Source organism: Xiphophorus maculatus, chromosome 10 (assembly GCF_002775205.1).
Source record: "Xiphophorus maculatus strain JP 163 A chromosome 10, X_maculatus-5.0-male, whole genome shotgun sequence".
Lineage (NCBI taxonomy): Eukaryota > Metazoa > Chordata > Actinopteri > Cyprinodontiformes > Poeciliidae > Xiphophorus > Xiphophorus maculatus.
Window position 1 is genome coordinate 11,384,163 of NC_036452.1, and position 19,910 is coordinate 11,404,072.

The window sequence follows — 19,910 nt, forward strand, 5'->3', positions numbered from 1 at the left end:
GTAACATGCAAAGTTAGAAAAAAATATCTTACGATGGCTTTTCCCTCATATGGAATGCGGCCTGTGTATTCTTCAAACTTACAGGTTGCTTTCTGGAGTTTTCCCACAAACTAAAGTTACTTCCAAGCAAGTAAGCACCAATATTAGGAGTTTTTTTCCCCCTATACTACTATAAATGTGGTAAAGACCATTACAGCCCACATATCCCCAGACTTAAAGGTTATTTTCTGAAAATAACCTATTGTGGGACTCTACACATCTGTGTTTAATTCTCCACACACTAAAAGTACTCAGTAATGATACATAGTACAACCCATGGAAGGTTTTTCTTTTTTAAATGAACCATTATCTTCAAAGAATTTGAAAAGTGGTTGTGTTCTTTTCCCCTCAATCCTCTAACTATAATTATTAAGATAGCCAATATTTTCCATATTTACAGGGTACCGTATTTTTCCACAACTTAAATTTTTTTTGAAATCTTTGCCCTAGGAAATACAAGATATTGCTGCATTTGTTTAGGTGTTGAAAAGGTAGGGGAATGTGTGTAATATTGATAAATATCGGTTCTCGTACATATCTCCCCAGATTTTTATATCTGTGTATCCCTAGTTATAGATATCCAAAATATTTGATCTCATATATTACAGATATAGAATGGAGTTTTTCCTCAATATTCTAAAAAAAAAATGCAGAAATTGAATTTAATACTGTCCACATTTTGTTCTGAACTTACAGGTTAAAATCAAAACACTTTGGATAAAACCCACCGGGTTTTGCATTTCTTGGAACTTGAACAGTAAATATTGTCAGTCATATTTATGGCAGTCAATATTTTCCTACAAAGTTACAAGTTGCTTTCTGGAATGTTCCCAAAACATCTGTTACTTCTTAAAATTGAATCTTTGAGGTCTGAACATAAAAGTATCTGCACTTTTTACAACATTATTTAAAATGTTGTCAGTAGTTTGGCATAATGCATTCCATCTTTTCTTCATAACTTACCAGTTAATGTTTTGTAATATTTCAGAAAGTAATCTCCAAATTGTGGGACTGTTCTAAGAATAAGAATGGTCTTGTTTCTCTGCATACTCTAAATATAGTCACAATAAAGCCAAAATTACAAGGCACTTTCAGTACTTTTCAAACTCTCGTGTATAAAAATAAGCATCCAGTCTGGTCTGACTACATGAGATGAAAAAATGTTTTTGCTTTTCAATTAAGGGTTTTTACTATATCATCAATACAAACTATTCTTTAACAAAAAAAATTATTAATTTTTTGTTTATTAAAGAAACAGTAGGCCTGCTAGGATAGTACTGGATAGAAAGAAAAATATTTAATGTTTCCCATGGGCAAAAATGTAAAAATATTGATATTGACCTTTTTAAAAAGCGGTAAAGGGAAATTTGGCCATCTGCGCCTTCCAAAACCATTCCATAAAGTTTATTGGTAATAGGAAATTTTGGGATTTTTTTTCTTGTAATTCCTAAAGATTATATCTAATTTGACATCTCTTAATATTTCCAACCAGATTAATTCTCATATCAAAACAGAAAGAAATTAAAAATCAAGACAAAAGTTAAGTGGTTGCAAGTGAGTTAAGTTTAATACTAATGCTCTCCACAGAAGAGGCAGAGTGTTTGGTTTTCTCTGTTCCCCGCCGGCGTAATCACCACTCACTCTTCAAAACACAAACATGAGCTACGAGTCGCACATAAAAATGTCAGCAAACTTGAATGTCACCCCTTCCCCTTCCAAAATGTAGGTTTTAACTGTGCAAAATAAAATACTTCAAGACAAGGTGAATCAAATAAAACTCAGGTCAAAATGAAAAAGAAAGCGGGGAACAGAAAGAGGAGAACTAAAAGCCAGGCGTTTGAAATAAATAAATCCAGCATCAATAAGGGCTTTGCAGCAAGATAAGCGCTCAGTGAAACATATGTTCTTCAACCACTGACGAAACGAATGGAATGCCCATCCTAACAAATTTCTTCATGGCAAGTGTGCAGATGAAAATCCTAACCTATTGCAGCTTGGGGAATATGGTACATCTTCAGACATATTCTGGCTTTTCTTTTTTTTTTTTTTTAGCTCTTTGAGATAACTAGGTAACAAACAGGGGAAAAATGTGAGCCTTGGAATTTGAACTAAGAAGCATTTATGTGCTTAAGTGGGAAAAGAGATACGTTCTCTGCAACAGAGCTCACAAAAATCATGCAGTATAACAGGGAAGGGGTTTGCATTTTGGGGGGTGGGGGAACAAAAAACAAAAGTTGGAGAGCCCAGTACTCTCACCCAGAGCCTACAATGTCCATTTCAAAGATGCACAAGTTCCAACTGTCCTCACTCATCTTCATCGTCGTCCTCCTCACCGTCAGAGAGCGAGGTGCAGGGGTGGATCTGGCGGTATCTGTCCAGCCACTTCTCCACCATCTGGGTGACCAGGGGGTGGTTACGGCGGCGGGAGCTCTTCTGCATTGCGACGAGGAGGCCTCCGTCCGTCACGCAGCAGTCCAGCCACTCCCTCAGCAGCTTCTCTTGCTGCTCCTCGTTCCCCATCTGGTTGCAAGCAAGCCACATCGAAATACTTAAACATTAAAGTTTCCTCAAAAGTCTTTACAAGGTGAAACTATGCGCTGAAACAAACTGGAAACTGGAGTCATGTTTTCTTTTTCTCCTACACTTCTTTCACTCTTTCATTTTATTCAAGCAGAAAATATTCTCTCAAAACTAACTTGTGTTGGTTGAACAAGATTTCTGAACCGTTATTTTGGTTATACATGTTTCTACAATACATTTTAAAGAAGCAGCAAATGTCCAAAGCAAGAGCGAAAGACATTCATCTGATCGTTAACACTTCCTGGTAGAAGTTCACTGATGATGTGTGAGTAAGAGTCAAGTCGCAGCGTTCATACAGCTGACAGTTAGATTCTACCCAAGTTTCCTTCCTTCTGTTAGAGGAGCTTAGCTTTGAGCTAACAGTCACATCTGTTTATTCCCGAATGTCACCACAGTGAGGTGCACTAGGCTTAAACAGCTTTTGTTAGATTTATGAAAAGTGAAAATGGGAATCATTTATAAAAAAGAATCACACGAAACTTCAATATCTGCTGGAAGCCTGCATATGAAAATGACGTCTGGATTTTCTAAAAGCATTGCTTGTTGAAATAAACAATTTAAACAAAATTACTGGTATAAATGGATCTCATTTCACCTAAAACAAATGTCGATAATTATGGGAATTTAATTATCCATTTTAGCGCAAAAATCAAGATCAAAAAAAGTACTGACATGGATAAAGCAGGCTGACGCCCAATAACACAATCTGTAGTGAATTATGTACAAAATTACTTTCTGAGCCAGGAAAACTATAATGAATTGGCTCTATTAATCTTAGAAATGGTAAACATGGTGGTGATGTGGTGGCGCAGGGGGAAAGCATGACCCACGTATGGAGGCCTTAGTCCTCGTGATGGTGGTTGCAGGTTAGATTCCTGGCCTGGCGACATTTGCCGCATGCCTTCCCCTTTCTCATTACCCTGTTTCCTGTCAAACTACTTTCAAATAAAGGCCACTATAGCCAACAAAACCTTTAAAAAAAAAAAAAAAAAAAAAAGGTAAACATTTCTCATCAGAATCATGTCAGAAGCTTGTTTATGGCCATGAAAAATGTACAATTGCATTTATCCAAATATTAGTTGGGATGCAAGTATAATTCTGACCGTATTAATTAAAAGATATATATATTTTAATGATTTCCTCCTTTTCACAAACCAAAAAAATGTAAAAGAATGAGAAATTCTGACCACAACTCTATATGAGAGATTTTAAGTATATCAATTGTTAAGCTTAAGGGAGAGAGAAAATTTGTAGCTACAGGAGTAATGTAAGTGCTCACCTCCTGAGCGGACAGGAAGTGAATGTGCAACAGCTTCCTCTCGCTGTCCACTAGCGGCAAAAAGGTGACCGTGACGTCGTCATCAGTATTGAGGTTGGCGCCTGCACCACGATTGTCGTAACCGTCGTTCTCCATGGCCACCAGGGCGGAGAAGTGTCCCCGTGTGTAACCCAGGGCAATGGGGCTCTTCCAGCAGAAGCTCTGCTCCCATAACAGAGGAAGGTACACACCTGTGGACGCAAAAACGAATTTAACAAGCTGGGACAGGGCGAACCTGGCGACCCCGCAGGCCCCTGCAACAAACAGGCTGTCCTACTGTACACTTTATTTTTAAACTGTGTGTGAGAGTCAGCAGGGACAAAGCACCAGCTCAAATCTGACATCAGAAGCTTTTCAGCTGACTGGAAACAAACAGAGTATTGTTAGCAGAGCGTCTGAAGCAAACTCACACTCTATGCTGCGACTTCTGTCAGAGCACTTCCTGCTGTAAACTCAATGTGTTTGTATATGAAAACCAGAGGTATAACTGCATGAAAATATCAACTTGCAATTTCCTCGCAAAACAATCATTTAAAACGTTATTTTATCTGACGCGGAAGAATTCACCAACAAAAAAATATATAACACATAAGCAAAAAAAAAAAAAAAAACGTAAATAAACCACATTGACTAAAATCTGGACTATTTCTTGATGGATGTGAAGTCTCTTCACCTTGAAAACGAGTGTATCCCAACGTTTCCCCACGGAAACTTTTGTAGTATTTTACTCCGTAGACTATGATGGGTCTTCGAAGAATGTGTGCGAGAACAAAAATGTGGGTCTGCTCCAGGCTGGCCCCGGGCTGAGAGAAAGCAGAGGAGACAACATTTCATTTCATTTCACATCTAATATTTATACATTTCCTGTCAGGTGTATGACATTTGTGCTTTAGTCTTTCTCCCATTAGCAGTATACAATTCTATTTATTGGAAGCAGTGAAAAACATTCCACTGCTGAGCACTGTAAGCGGGCTTTTATTACTTGTTGTACGGATTCTTACACATTCTCTCACCAAGTCAAATTTCAATACTTTTCCAACTTAAGTTTAGAGAGCGCCCAGGCAAAATAACTCGCTTTAAATATAAAATATGCAAAAACCTGGCTGTAGGAATGAATGGATAGACAATTTGAAGGATAAATAGAATCATGAATGGACCAATCAAAATATAGGTACATAAGTGTGACACTACAATGTGATCTTTTATCTTTCATTGGGGCAGGGGAGAAATGACATGGATTAGAGCAACTTATTCTTAGAAATTTACAGAGACAATGGGAAGAAAATTAAAGGATACCATTGTTTTTTCAATCTTTTCTTGACATATGAAAAAGGTTAAACAAATTCTGTATTTTTCAAGACTGTAGGAACCCGGATTTTAAAAGTGTAGAGATAATTTTTAAACTCTTATTTAACAAATTAGCACAGTTTGCCAGGCCAGTTTTGCTAAAAACAGTAGGCGTCCTCTGTACACGACAGAAAATCTAAAATGTTTATCTCAAAAGATTTTCAAAATCCTGCCTATATTTTCTAATGCGGCATGTCCCACAACAGACGGGAGGTGAAAGGTCAAAAGAAACCAAAAGATCACCTTTGCTCCATTCGGGCCTTCCTGTCATCTGCTTGATGCTTTGTTCTCTTTAGCAAAACTGAACAAACCGCAAACGTGTCTCAACACACAGAAAATGGTTTCCTTTTTATTAGCATCTGTGCTTCCTCTTCAACCTAGCCACCTCAATGATACAGACAAAAGCAAACTTTTACTCAGTAACAACTTTTCCACTGAAGGGTGGTGTTGCTTTGGGGTCCAACAGTGTTTCATTATGGTGCATTAAATCGGCAGGAAAAAAAAAGTTCAAGCTTCCAACCGCTCTGACTGGTTTCTTGGAACATAGGTAGTAGGAACTTAACTCCCAAATCCAAATGTGATTCTCACTGAACAGTGAGACAATCTCATCTTGGTACATTAAACGTACAGAGAGTTGCCCAAGAGGCAACAGGCAAAAAAAAAAGATAAACATAAATGCAACCTGGCAAAAACAGGCATTCCTTAAAGCAGGGGTGTCCAAAGTCGGTCCTGGAGGGCCGGCAGCCTGCATGTTTTAGTTCTCTCCCTGGTTTAACGCACCTGCCTCAAATGATGGCTCGTTAGAAGACCTAAAGGTTGTTGGTACCACCAGGGAGAGAACTAAAACGTGCAGGATGCCGGCCCTCCAGGACCGACTTTGGACACCACTGCCTTAAAGTAACACAGCAGTTCTGTTTCTATCTCCATTCCCATCCCTAACCTGCTCATCTTATCTTTGTACTAACTGAATAAGCAGAAAGCAGATTATGTAACTTCTCTCAAATAGATGCAACAATCCGCATCAAAAAGCTTCAAAAGAAACAAAGTGAGACACAAAAACGTGCCATCATCCAACATCATATGTTTGGCACTTTCAGGCTCAGTGGAGGATATCTAATCAAAGCTTCTGCAATATTTCTTTATCCTGTCAGAGTAGTGGCTCAGCTAAATCCCCAAATCACGTGCTGAGAAGCAGTGCTGCCTCAGCAGGCGTGTCACTAAAGTAGATCAGCTGTCAATCTGCAGCTATTCTCCTTGCAACTCCATTAATCCACCTCAGTTCTTTGCAAATCTCTTAATAGTACTGGTATGAAAAACAATGCATAGTGTAGTCATGCAGTCTAGTCATACGCTGTTGGGTATAATACATATGCAAAACGACTTTCTATATCTTAGACTAACTAATATTTTCTGTTTCTACAGCACCTGGCAAAAACATCAATATTCCTTGAACTCTTCCACAGTTTGTCAGGCCACAGGCCTCAATGCATTCTATCGGGATTTTATGTGACAAAATAGGCACATAACTATGAGGTGGAAGGAAAAGGATAAACATTTTTTTAAATAAAAAAACTAAAGTATATATTTGTTTCCAGGCTCATTTTGCTCTAATTGATTGCAGCAAGTCTTTTGAGGTTATGTCTCAACTTGCACAACAACACTGAAAGTTTTACTCACTCATAGAAGTGGCAAAATTATAGAAAGCAGCCAAATAGCCATGTTTAGGTTTTGCCATAGATTTTCAATTGGACTTTGACTGGACTTTGACCTCAAACCTTGTTTGAGGTCAAACGTTTAATTAACGTTTAATTAAACTGCACCGAAATATAAAAAAGCTCAAAAAGTGTAAATACTTTTGCAATTACATTATATACATTTCTTGTAGTTTTCTGTTTTTTGTAAACATCAGTTATAAAGAAACAATTACCTGGCTGGCTAGGGATAGGATGAAAGCCCAGTCCTCCTGCCACTGCTCTTCTCTGAGGGAGAAATGTAAACCAAAGCTCTGCGAGTACCAGGACTCCCACTCCTTCCAGCGACTGTAAAACCTTTTAAATACAAAGAAAGAAAAAAAAAGGTTACATCAGATTTGCTCTTTATTTGACTCAACCAATGTCCAACTTAAAAATTAAATCTCAATGTAGGACCTTTCCTCAGTGATCAACAAAAAAATCTAAGCTATGCACATAATTTATACTTTTTATATGTTGAATCTCTCCCTACATTTTTAAATCTTTAGAATTTGCCTGCCTAGGATGTATGTAAATAAGCTGCAGAAATATTTCGACATCAGGCCTGTGTTTTATTTTAGCAAAGAAAAAGCATAAGAAAATAAGAAGTAATAATTACAGAAGTTTCACACTGATAAAGCTGAAAATAAACATTGAGCAAACCTCAGGGGGAAGCACTAAACATTTTTTTTCAAATTTCAGACCAGAACATGTAAATTGGGTAAACTGGCTTCTCAGGCTAAAAATGATGCATGCCGTATCAATGTAGTTTTAAAGCTTAAATAGATCTAATATAGTCAGTTCATTCAGACTTTTTAGAGAAAGTCAAAAAGGCCAAAGTAGATTCACTCTAAAATGGTAAAAGGATTCCCCGGTACTGAGAACTCTGCCGCCTTACCAATGGGAGCAGTCGTGCAGGCTGTCATGGAGGGTTTTGCGGAGGACTGAGTCCTTGTCGTAGATGCCCCAGGTGGCCTGCAGCACAGAGTCCAGCAGACAGTCTCCGGCCGTGCGGTTCCACAAGGCGTAGAGACGGCTGTCCAGGCGGGTCCCCAGCTCTAGAGACCAGTTAATAACCGGAGGCTCCTCTTCAAGTTCTATGGACAAAATGACAAATAGTTGATGATCTGTCGTGAAGACTATAAGACAATGGATATTTCATCAAACCAGGATTTCTTTGACTCTTAAAACTAAATAGTTTTAAGAAAAATACATTTTTCTCATGTAACAAAGGATGATTCAGAAGGTTTTCAAGTAGCGGTTTTATTTGCTTCCGACTTCTCCAATAGACAGTCAGCTTACTGCTTACTCTTTCACGCCAACATCAGATATGTAAAAAAAGAATAAATCCCAAATACCTTTCTGCACATCTCGGTCTAGCACATCATCAAACAGCTTCTCCTGAACAGCAGGGGGCAAGTCCTCGATATCTGCCAGAACACAGGAGAAACGTTTGTTTTCATGACCGTTGTTTAGTGATTGTGCTGTGAGAGGAGAGCAACATCAACTCCACAGTAATGGATCGCAGACGAGGGATGCTCTTTGCACTTCCATTCCCCTCATGACATTTAGTCGATGGTACAGTGTAAACACTGCGGCCCAGCGCAGGAGTGTGTGTTTCTGTGTGTGTGGAGCTGAGGCGACAGAGAGCGAGAACCCAGCTGCCTATTATCTGGTTCGGTATTGAACTGTACGGCTTTCTCAGAGAGACTGAAGCCTGCAGCTGGCCTCAGGCAAAAATCATTCGGCAGTAACATAATTGGCATCACACACGCACATTATAGACACACAGCCTCACATCTAACATTACATGCTTTGTAATCATGTATTCATGAAGTTCTGAATCACAATGTTGGTTGTTCTGTTGTCAACACTGTTCCAACCTGGAAAGCACAGATCAGGATTTTTTTTTCTCCTGCCTGTACTAGTCATGTCTTTTAGTTGTTCCAGTCCGATGACATAAAAGTTAGGATATATGTTGAAAAACATTCAGGACGCTGCAGTATCCATTTGTCATCATGACAAAGAGATTTTATATCAACATGAGTTTCAGTATGATAGTGTTGACAGCCTTAGTCACAAATTTCACATGAGTTAACTTTGTGACTAAGGCTACTATAATAAGATGTCAGCTAAAGTTTACATCTTTAGATTTAAAGACCAGGTTCTTACAAAAACTTCTTAAATGAACTTAAGCTTTTGCTCCTTTGTGGTCAAGTGAAGTGCTAGGCTGACATTGGTCAGTTTCCTTTCCGTTTTGATAAGACCTGCAGATAATTCGTCCTAGTTCAAACAGAGGTTGGAGATAAAAGTTGCTAGAAATGTACAATTTTCTTTGACCGTTATAAAATGCCTCGGGTCCCAGGATCTCTCTGAGCAAATCTTTTACCAAGAAATTTGTCTGCAGAAAAAGAAAGCTGTAAAACAGAATACAAGCTGCTGCAGCCAACAGTTTTTCTTCTATCATCGTCATCTTTTCTAAGGGTTAAAAAAAAAAAAAAAACCCACAGATTTCTAAAACAGCCCTATGCTTTTTACAAGTTCCACTGTATTAACAAGATTAATCCATTTCAGTCAAAAAGGCAAAGCTTTATTGCAGGTGCCATTTTATCATGATGTAAACTCAAAGATGAAAATGAATCACTAATTCTGGCAGTTGGAACTAAAAGATAATGTATTCAATTGTTCAATACATTACCATAAAGAATACAAAAACATTACACATGTAGAGAAGCTGAAAGTATCGGCGTGTGATGAGTACCTGCAGGCAGAGTGAAGGTGACCAAGTCAGTGAGAAAGTAACAGGCAAAGTCTCCTTTGCGCTGATGAAGGGAAGCTGCAATCTCCCTCCGGATCTGCTCCGTCAGCTCAGGACACACCATGGAGGGAATGCACTTCGCTGCCTGCTGGTTCACCTTAAACAAGAAGAGAATACTGAATGGCTGGAAATTACAACATCTTTGTCAAATTATTCATTTGTTATAAAGACGGATCGAGAACTTTTAACCCAGTGCAAGTAATTTTATGTAGAGGTGCAATTGATATTGTTGTACATTTACAACTTTAGCAATTTTGATTTTTGTACAACAAAACACTATACACAGATTAAGAACGGCATTCAAAGTATTTTTTTTCCTATTCTTTCTGTGATAGCTGGGACTTGGAGTAGATAATGGGCTGAGGTCACCAAGCTAACATGGTCCCAAGTTATTGGAAGCTTAAGGCTAAAGCCAGAATATACTTTCATCCTTAAATGACAAAATATACAGATTACGTTCTTGTATTATAGATAAACAAATGTTTTACATATTAATAAATGCATTTCTCAATTTTGTCAGATTACTTAAAGTTTAAACAGCTGCCCAAGGACAACATCTCCTTTGGGATATATTTAATGTGATGAGACAAAACATGCATGTTTTGTAAAAACTCTTTAGAGAGGTGGAAACTGAGAAATTTTAGAGCTTTAGGAAAGAGCCACGAAAACCTTCAGCAAACAGAAAGGCCAGCTGCTCTTATCCTTGAAACTTTCAACCATCATCTTCCATGGGAAATGTAGGATCTGGAAATATTAGCAAACTGGTAACGAACTGTGACTTATAATAAGAACATTTATGGCGTAGAAAATACACAGGGACGGCTACTTAAGTTAGCGAAGCTAATTGCCCTAACCTAACTGTTAATTTAAAGTTGTTGAGAACAGCTAGTAATAGTCACCGTCTTATGTTCTTGACATGATTTAACAAAAGCAGCAAACTCTTATTTATGTAGGCTGTTTGGTGAAGCTTCTTGGTTTCTCATGTACACACAACAATGCCACTTCTGCTCATGGATGACAAGAGGATGTAGCTGCTTTTCTTCACTTTATTTTAACCAACAGTTCACGCCACAAAAAACCCACAGAGCAGACAGTAGCAGCTTCTGGAAACCAGTAACGTTTTGAAGCGTGTCTAGTCTCCTTCCATCTCTGTAGCTCATGCTGAGGAGCTCTGTGACTAACAATGAATATGAAGATTAAATTATAATCTTTATGCCATGATGTACTCTGTTCACATAAATAGAGCGATGACATATGCACATTTCAGCATGTTTTATTCATATTAACTTGCACTTCACAAAGACCAAAAGTAACACTTAATGTTTAAGTAAAGGAGTTCTGGATCAGAAAAATATTAATATCAGCAAATAATTGGGATGCAGATATCATGATCAGAACTTAGAAGAATAGGATAGGTCCCACTTTGTATGAGAGGGAACATTTTATATAAAATGAGGGTTTTACCATTTCAAAATAAAAGCACAATTATCACAGAGCTGATATTTTAAACTTAGTTTAGAATTGCATATCAGTATTTAGATTAATTAAAGTTGCTAGTCTTATACTGGAAATAGTTAACAGTTAACTCTGATTGCTTTTCCCTCCCAACATCCACACTTTGTAAATGTTACACCACTTGTATTGAGTGATATTCACATTTAACACTTAATTCCTGTGCACTAATAAAACTATTGTAAAAATCAACACTAACCAGGGAAACAACTGGCAAACACCAAGATAATTAACATCCAACTAAAACCAATAATTGCAGGCTTAGTTATTCTAATTTTTACTGAGGGCCTTGTTTCACCCCTCTGTCTTCCAGCATCATTGCTTCCTCTGGTTATAGGACACTCCAACTCTGTATTAACATCCCCATTAGGAAGAAGTGACTGGAGCCAGGCTAATCCTCCATGTAATCCTTAAAGAGCACTTCCCCTGCAGATATAGACATCCAGATCGCACGGTGAACTATGGGGAATAGGAAGTAATAACGCATCATTTCCGAACCTGGGGGTCCATGGAGCGCTCATTGGGGACCCTTTACTGCCAATAAGACTGTCAACACGTCTTGTACACCGTGACAACCTCAGTCCTCCAGGGACCGGTGCCTTGCAATTCTTAGATGTGTCTTTGGTCCAACACACCTTTATATAATGGACAAATAAAACCTCCTTGGCATCAGTTAAGTCCTGCTAATGACCCAATTATTTAATTCAGCTGTGAAGAAGCAGAGACATCTAGAAGTTGCAGGACACTTTAGAATGCAAATTAAGGCATCCCATCAATTTTGCCATTTGTGGTGACAAAGGTCAAATTTATAAGATGTTTCCTCAGACCACTGACCAGCAAGGCTTTGCCTGTTCACTCAATTTATCAAAGTTTAAAACTCAAGATCTTTTCAGTCCGGTAATGCATCATAAAATCCCAAAATATGAATTTTGTTTCATGTTTAAATGTTTACATAAGGGCTTTATGACCAATGTTTGTTCCAATTAAGTCCTTAACAAGAAAATCGAAACAACTCTTCCAAGACTGAAACTGCTGTTCAACATCAAAGAAACCATATTTTATCAGGCAGAAAACTTTAACCTTGAAGCGATATCTTAAAGTAAAAATAACTAAAATTTTAACTAAATAAATAGCAACTGCTCTTTCTGGCTGTGTCAGAAAAAGCCAGATGTTTTTTAACATGTATTTAATATACATGTTTAAAAAAAACATAAGCTTAACAAAGGGACGTCTGTGTACCAGCTTCCTCACAGAGCATAGCTTCAGTCCATGCGGGTGACGCTAATAAAAGTCTGCAGTCAAAATGCTTACCTCTGTCAACAAAATAGCTAGCATGTCCTGCCTCTGGAAGCGAATGGCCAGATGGACCAGAGTGAAGCCCACGTCAAACGCAGAGGAGCGGTTGAGGAGCTGGACCTCATCAGCAGTGAGCTGCCGAGCAATGTCGCCTCCGGATGACTTGTAGGCTTCCACTGCGGCCAGATCTCCTTCTACGACTCCTACACCAGAGGTAGGAAGACAGCAAGGTCAAAAAACAAAGAAAATAAAAGCCCCATCAGCAGGATAATAAAATCCTCACTTGTCTCAACTTCATACAAAACTTCATCTGATTTATATTAAACTAAAAAAATAAAAAAAATAAAACACATTAAGTTACCAATGGTTGGCCAATGTGTTAACAGCTTGAGAATCTTGGGGTTGTTTAGTTTGAATGCATATAACTGACATTAAAAATAAATGAAAAAATAAAATTTGTGTTTGCTTTATTTGACCAATCAATCTTTAATCAGAGGTAATCAAGGGAAAATTGACCAATTCTGACTTTGGGTCAACTGAGTGGGACACGTTTACCAATAACGTCACAGAGGTGAGAAAACTCATTAACTTTTTGTCTTGAATCAGCTTCCATTCAGTATCATGGCTAACAAAAGACAGCATGTAAAAGCAACTTTAGTCTGAAAGAAATGCTAATGACAACATTCGCAGTTTAAAATGGACAAATGAAGGTCAAAATGACTGCACTGCAAATGTACATAGTTCTTGATGTCAGTTAATAGTTTGGATGACCTCTAGCTGTAGCTTCCAGCTAAGCTAGCATGAGAACAGCTTTCACACAGTCAGGGAGAGCAGGCAAAACCCTGCAGCCTAAAAGCAGAGCCGTCAGATGGCTGTGTAAGGCAGAGGACAGCCTGTGCGGATTAGTGTTACCCCCTCTAATTCTGGACCCCGTGGGCAACATCTGTGATGAGTGAAAAGTACAACAGCTAGATGGCACACAGGGCACCAAGGCGCTAGAAAACTCAAACAGCTTCTCTGTAGTGAGGAAGTTCTTTCTGCCAGGAAACAGGGTGGCTGCTGTGAGATGAATCTAACCTGAGAGCCGTCTAGTCTCATTTTACACACGCCGAGTGACATTCTGCAAACACGCATCTATAACAAGGCACTAAATGACTCCAGCTGGCACATTCTGTAACGGTACTAGAGCTGAAAAGGAACTTGTAAAATATTAGATTACTTTTTTCCTCTATAAATTGATGAACATGTTTAACTTGTTTTCATGAGTAAAAGTTGAAATGTTATCTTCAGATTTTCATTTGTGTTTTTTTGCTAAAGAGCATCAAGTACAGAGTTAACTCTATACTAGACGGTAATTGTATTTACATTCCAGGTCGTATTTGTTGATTGTTTTCAACTTCACTCACAGTATTTGTGACGTGGACAACTAGTGATTGAAGAAGAAACAAAAACACCGAACAGCTAAAGACCACCAACAAACATAAAAATTCCTGTACATCCACTACCTAAAAGAAACACTGATCGGGACATTTCAAATCAAGACTTGAACGGTCAATGGCGAGTTCACCCGATTCCAATTTCTGTTTAAGAATTATCATATCAAAAAAAGTATAAAAACAGAGTTCACAGTCTGCCTATCATAAGTAGCACAAGAAACAGACTGCATGTGTGAGAGCAAAATGACTTATAAAAGATAATTATATACAGTTGATACGCATTTCTCTGTGGAACTCAACTCCAAATTGTTTGTGGAAAACCTACACAGAACTGATTTTTTGGCAGAGTACATGTAAATATATTTTAAAGCAATGAAGCTTGGGAAGCTGAAAAACCAAAACACAATGCTCCACAGCAGCCAATCCAGGAGCACCGTTTATTTTCCTTGGCACTGACTGGCTGAACCCCAAAGAGGAGAGATATGGAAGACTGTTGATGTTAGCTTCTCCTGTAGCGCCAAGACTGCCTCCATGGTGGTTATTAATAAATATTAAGGTACATTTGGTGTTGAACTAATAAACTAAAGAATTTTAAGCATTTTTAGAGGGAGTTTCAAATATTTGCAGATGGAATACTTGGAATACAATTGCTGATACTAAAAATGGCTAATGTATTTTTTCGCTAATTAAAGGTTTCAAAAACTTGTTGTCAGTGGAAGCTGGTAGTTAAAAACAACAACAACAAAACAAAAACAGAAGCTGGCTATCTTTAAGGTGACAGTTGAACCAATTGGACAGAGATTCTGGCTCGACTACAGATGTCTAATGCAGCAGAAATATGAGGAAACAACACAGTGAAGTGAGACTTTAGTTCTCAGACCAAAGGAAGTGCTTGGCGTCTTGGTCAAACTGCAACGCTTGATTCAGACACTTCCTGCTTAGAAACAGTGCAAGGAGAACTAGTGAGTCAGCTGCCTCTGTATATGTGCTAAACTGACTAAAAGTAGTACTCCTAGCACAACTGGAGTGATTTCTAATCCTCAACAGCAAGTTGGGAGGTGCAATCAGTGCAAAGGTCAAGAGTGCACTGCTGATCACGTGTTACTTTGCCTTCAGGTTTTCTGTTGTTGACAGTTTCTCATGTTTTTGTCGAGGCTATTTTCATCTGCCGGAGGTCTGTGCTCGGGACATAAGCGCCACTGTTTACAGGGTGTGTTGACTCGCAGCCAAGAGGGACTCCGGTCACAGGCTCCACTCTCACTGCTCTGCCCAGACGCCCCATTCAGCCCCACCAGCTGGGAAACACTCAGCGATTCTCAAAGATCCTCTCAGTGGCACATTGAGAACATACTCAGCCTCAAGGTTAAATGGGACCAAATTTCAACTTTTTTTGTTTAACATCGTTACTACTCAGAAAAATTTATAATAAATGTGTATCCTCCATCCTAAAAACCCCTTCCTCCACTTTACTAACAGTGTGGATTAAGCTTTAAAGCTCATCCTGTGCCAGAAAATCAAATAATTTCAATAAAATAAAACACTAATTCTGATAAAAGTGGTCAAACATGCATAAGACTATGCCCGAAGCTTCATAAAAGACTTTCTACTAGGTGTTACAGGGGTTGTATGTATAATTGTAACCTAAGTTGATTAGGGGGAAAAAAAACAAAAAAAAAACACGTTTCTTTACCTAAACTGAAAGTGTAATAAGAAAAGTAAAAGCTTACCAGCACACGCACTAAGAAAGAGCCAGTCAGTTTTCCTCATCCGGTTCCTGATCTGCTTCAGCTTCTTGAAGTTTACCTCATGCTCCTCTGTGCTCATGGCTCCAGCTGCGACCTCGATTCTCTGGAAGTCTTCCCTCTTGGCCGTAGGAGGGGATCTCCTCTGAAGCTGGCTGCCACTGCAGCTGCCCCTCCACCGCGCCGCGTCCTGCTCGATGATCAGGGGATAGGACTGTGCGGGCTCCGGGAGCCCTACTGCTTCCTGGTTGTTGGGTTTGGGGAGGTCACACATGACACACTTTGTAGATCTGGGCAAGTTCTGGTAAGTGCAAGCTGTACATGTCCAGTGTTGCTGGTGCGTGTTGAGTCTGTTCCTGTCATTATATTCCTCACACGTATCCACAGGGGAGTGGATGCTGGCGGGCCGGCAGCCTGCGTTGGTAGCTGAAGTCTGGGGCGACTCCGTCGGGCTGCTGGTCCGCGGACGCTGACACAGGCACTGCGTGCAGCGCACGGCGCGTGGCCAGTTCAGGTACGTGCACACCTGGCAGGACCATTTGCTGGCGAGCTCAGTCACGCCGGACGTCCTGACTCTGGGTCTGGCGCTGGAGTCCGGGCAGATCAGGAGGCTGCTCTCGCTCCCAGTCCTAGCAGGACCCCATTCTGGACCGGGCTCGAGTTCGGGGATGTTTCTGTACGGCTCCTCCGTAATGATGGGCCCCGTTAACCTCGGCGCGCGGCACATTGTGCACTTGACAGCAGACGGCCAGTTCTCGTAGGTGCAGTAGTCACAGGCCCACTTCACCCTTTGTTCCGTCATTGTGGGTTGCTTTTTCCTGGCGGGTAAAATCCAGCTTCAAGTGAGACAAAAAGAAAGAGCTTGTCAGACTTTGCTGAAGAAAAAGCATTTCTTCAGAATTTTTCAAATATAAATAAGAATTGAAAAATATGACTGAGCAAAAACATTGTGCTTCCAGAGTTTCTATTTATTTATCAAAAAAAAAAAAAAAAAAAAAATATATATATATATATATATATATATATATATATATATATATATATACTCTGAAGTTACATAAAAAATAAATAAATCAGAAAAAGGCCACACAAAAGTGACTTTACATGAAACACTAACAGTTACAAGGTGGATATCTTTTTGATCATCCACCGCATCAGTCTCAAGTAGGAATGGGACGATTACCAAGACTTTAAAAAGTTACAGACTCTAAACTGCTAAAATCTTTCATCATATAGTTTAAAGATCTTTTAATAGGATACCAGAGAAAGTTTTCCTTTAACGGAGTGCAGGTCCTTCCCCTCCTGATGATGGACACTACCGGCTTGGAGGAAGACAAATGTAGCTGTTGGGCAATAGTCCCATGTGGGAAACTAAAGGAGCACTTGCTATTACAGTGATTAGCTTTTATTTAATTTTTTTTTTTTTTTTTAAAAGAGATGCTGTTTTCAGCTAAAATTAGTAAGCTAAGTTTGTTAAACTGAGCCAATATCTGGTGTTTATATATACTGTAGGTTTGTCTATAAAAGCAGAATGGTAAAAGCAACAGCATGAAGGTTCAGTTTTAAAATGCTCAAACTTACTGAACTGTTGTAAATCAGATTTTCAAGTTGTCAAATTGACATGGAAGCTTTTTGACAGAACCAGTCAGGTGTTTGGGCTACAGTGTGAGTAAAATTCAGTACATGGGTTTTGCTCATGGTTGAGCTGTATGAGAAAGTAGAGCTGTGATTTGCATATCAACTAATGGCAAAATAATGACATAAGATCGGGGGTAAAGGTTTTAAAAAAATGAGTTAAAAATCATGGGCATCACATGATAGAAAACTTTTGAAATTTTGTAAAGTTCTTAAAAATGAACCAAGAAAAAATTCCAACTAGATAAGTTTTGCAGCTAGTGTAAGCAAGCTACAAGCGCAATGTTAGGCAGCCGACTGCAGGCTGGCTACACAACCAGATAGCCCCTCTAACCAGCTAATAACAGCTTGTTATACCCCTGTTAATCTACAAAGAGCAGAGGAAATCTGAGTCTTTACTCTATACAAAATAACAATAAACAAAATTGCAAGAATTTGTTGGATCTTTGTTTTGCAACAGCAGCAGTAAGACGAGTGTCATGTTTGCAAACATACTGTGACATTTTAGTTGAAAATCTCATAGGTGAAAATTGAATTATTATTTTTTTTTCGATATTTACATGTAATTTTTTTTTGGCTTAGAGGTAAGAACTCTAAAATCAACTGAGAGCTCTGTTAAATTGTGGGAGTCTGGCATTTTCAGCTTGATACGAACCCTTTAAATGCTTCGCATTTTTGCTCATTTCTTCCTCAAAATGTGGCAGCTTGTAATTTCATCGTAGGTAAAACAGCGCAGCAGTTGTACGTTATCAGAGGCAGTGTTGAGTTTGCGTAATAGTTTGGATTCTTTGTTTGGATTCTCAGCCTTCAGCATAAGCTTGCTAGCTGGCAAGCTAACTTCGTAGCGAATGAACGTTAGCTAACTAGCGACAAACCACCGAAAGTCATCTGCTAGGGCACAACCACAAAATCGTTACCTAATAAGGTAAATAAATATGCAATATATTACCGTTTCGTGACGGTGTTGGCCTCTTGAAAGCTGTTGAAAACCACAACAAATCCTTCCCGTCCTGCTTTACCCCTCTCCACCTCCGTCTCCTCATCCAGGTCTCCCCTCCTCCTGCTCAATCAAACCTTTCCCTGTCCGAAATACTCCGTCTGTCTCTCACATGTTCACCTTTACAAATCCAACGACACCTCGCAGAACAAAGACAGACTCTCCGAAGTCCGCGACTTACGGTATAAATTCACAGCTTTCCATGGTTTACAACTGTCCCCGTCTGGTTTAATGGCGGCGACAGCTAGACAAATGAGGAGCGCAGCCAAAATAAACGCAAGCCTGATGTCGTCACCAATCATCTGGCTGAGTGCTGGGATGCCTTCAGGAACCGACGGAATTTTCGGTATCGCAAGAAGATTTCACAATGGTATGCATTTTTTGTGTTAAAACTTAGATGACTGATAATTTAAACACGTTTGGGTGCATTACTTAACAGTTAGCCGGGGGATGGCTTGGGAAGTTATGAGGAAACGGAGTGGGAGGAGTTATCTTCCTTTATGGAAGACAAGAGGTAATTGATTAAAGCCACGGGTCACAGACACACATCGACATTGACAGTGGAGAGTTAGATGCCACTATGTTTTTAATAACAAGTGAATGATGTATTATCTTGTCTAATATAGAAAAAGATAGGTTTTTTTACTTGCTATTCACAGTGCATCACGTAATATTCTGGAATATTGGTAGATGTGAAAATATTTTTTATCTTAATATCTATGTGAAACAAAGCTGTGACAGATAGTTATAACTGTTGAACAAGTTTCCTATAAATAGCACTTAAGTAAAATAGTATCATGAAGTGTTGCTATACTGCATGCCTCGCTCGTAATTTAATAAGGGGAACTGATGTAAAAGACAAATTCTTCTTCCTCACGTACAACAAGTTAATACTACATTGCTGGGGTTAACATTGCAGGCTTGGGATTGTGAAAAGGCATCATGAAGGAGAAATTTTCAACAGCTTCATGTCTGCGTTATTTTTTTTTTTCTGATTAGTTAGAAGCAAGGGACAAATTTTTGCTGTTGTGTATTGGGACGTTATGGTGGACTATTGTATAAAACATATAAAAATACATGCAGAATGTGTGGTAGATTTGTAATTTGTCTTATGGAGTTTTACTTTGAGTTTATAGAACAAAGTTTTATCTAAGCACACTAGTCAAAATGCTCCTTAGAGAGCATTTTCAAGACCACAAAGTACTATTTTTAATCATTCATATTAAAGCGTACAAGTGCTTCATCAACAGCAACTGAAAAGCTGAATATTTTTTTCAAAGCAGAAACAAAGAACATGATTTATCAACCAGTGTTCTTGTTTGTTTCCTTCCTGATAAAATTGAAAATACTAAATGAAATTCTTCAAAATACTCCGCCAGTAATTTCTTCCTAAGGCACTATTTTGATCTATATTGTCAGTGTCAAGTTTACATTGAAAGGTATTAATACAAGAATATTCA

The 19,910-nt window shown here is 38.8% G+C and overlaps 1 protein-coding gene across 1 annotated transcript; it reads right to left on the reverse strand.

The window, feature by feature from the left end:
* Positions 1–1,583: 1,583 nt before the first annotated feature.
* On the reverse strand, positions 1,584–18,737 carry zranb1 (zinc finger RANBP2-type containing 1). The gene is made up of 10 exons (XM_023341301.1): positions 18,403–18,737; positions 15,804–16,654; positions 12,656–12,843; positions 9,776–9,929; positions 8,373–8,444; positions 7,913–8,111; positions 7,212–7,332; positions 4,611–4,740; positions 3,899–4,128; positions 1,584–2,559 (listed from the first exon to the last, which is right to left on the reverse strand). The coding sequence occupies exons 2-10, from the start codon at positions 16,618–16,620 to the stop codon at positions 2,344–2,346; spliced, it is 2,127 nt and encodes a 708-aa protein (XP_023197069.1). The 5' UTR covers positions 16,621–16,654; positions 18,403–18,737; the 3' UTR covers positions 1,584–2,343.
* Positions 18,738–19,910: the final 1,173 nt, after the last annotated feature.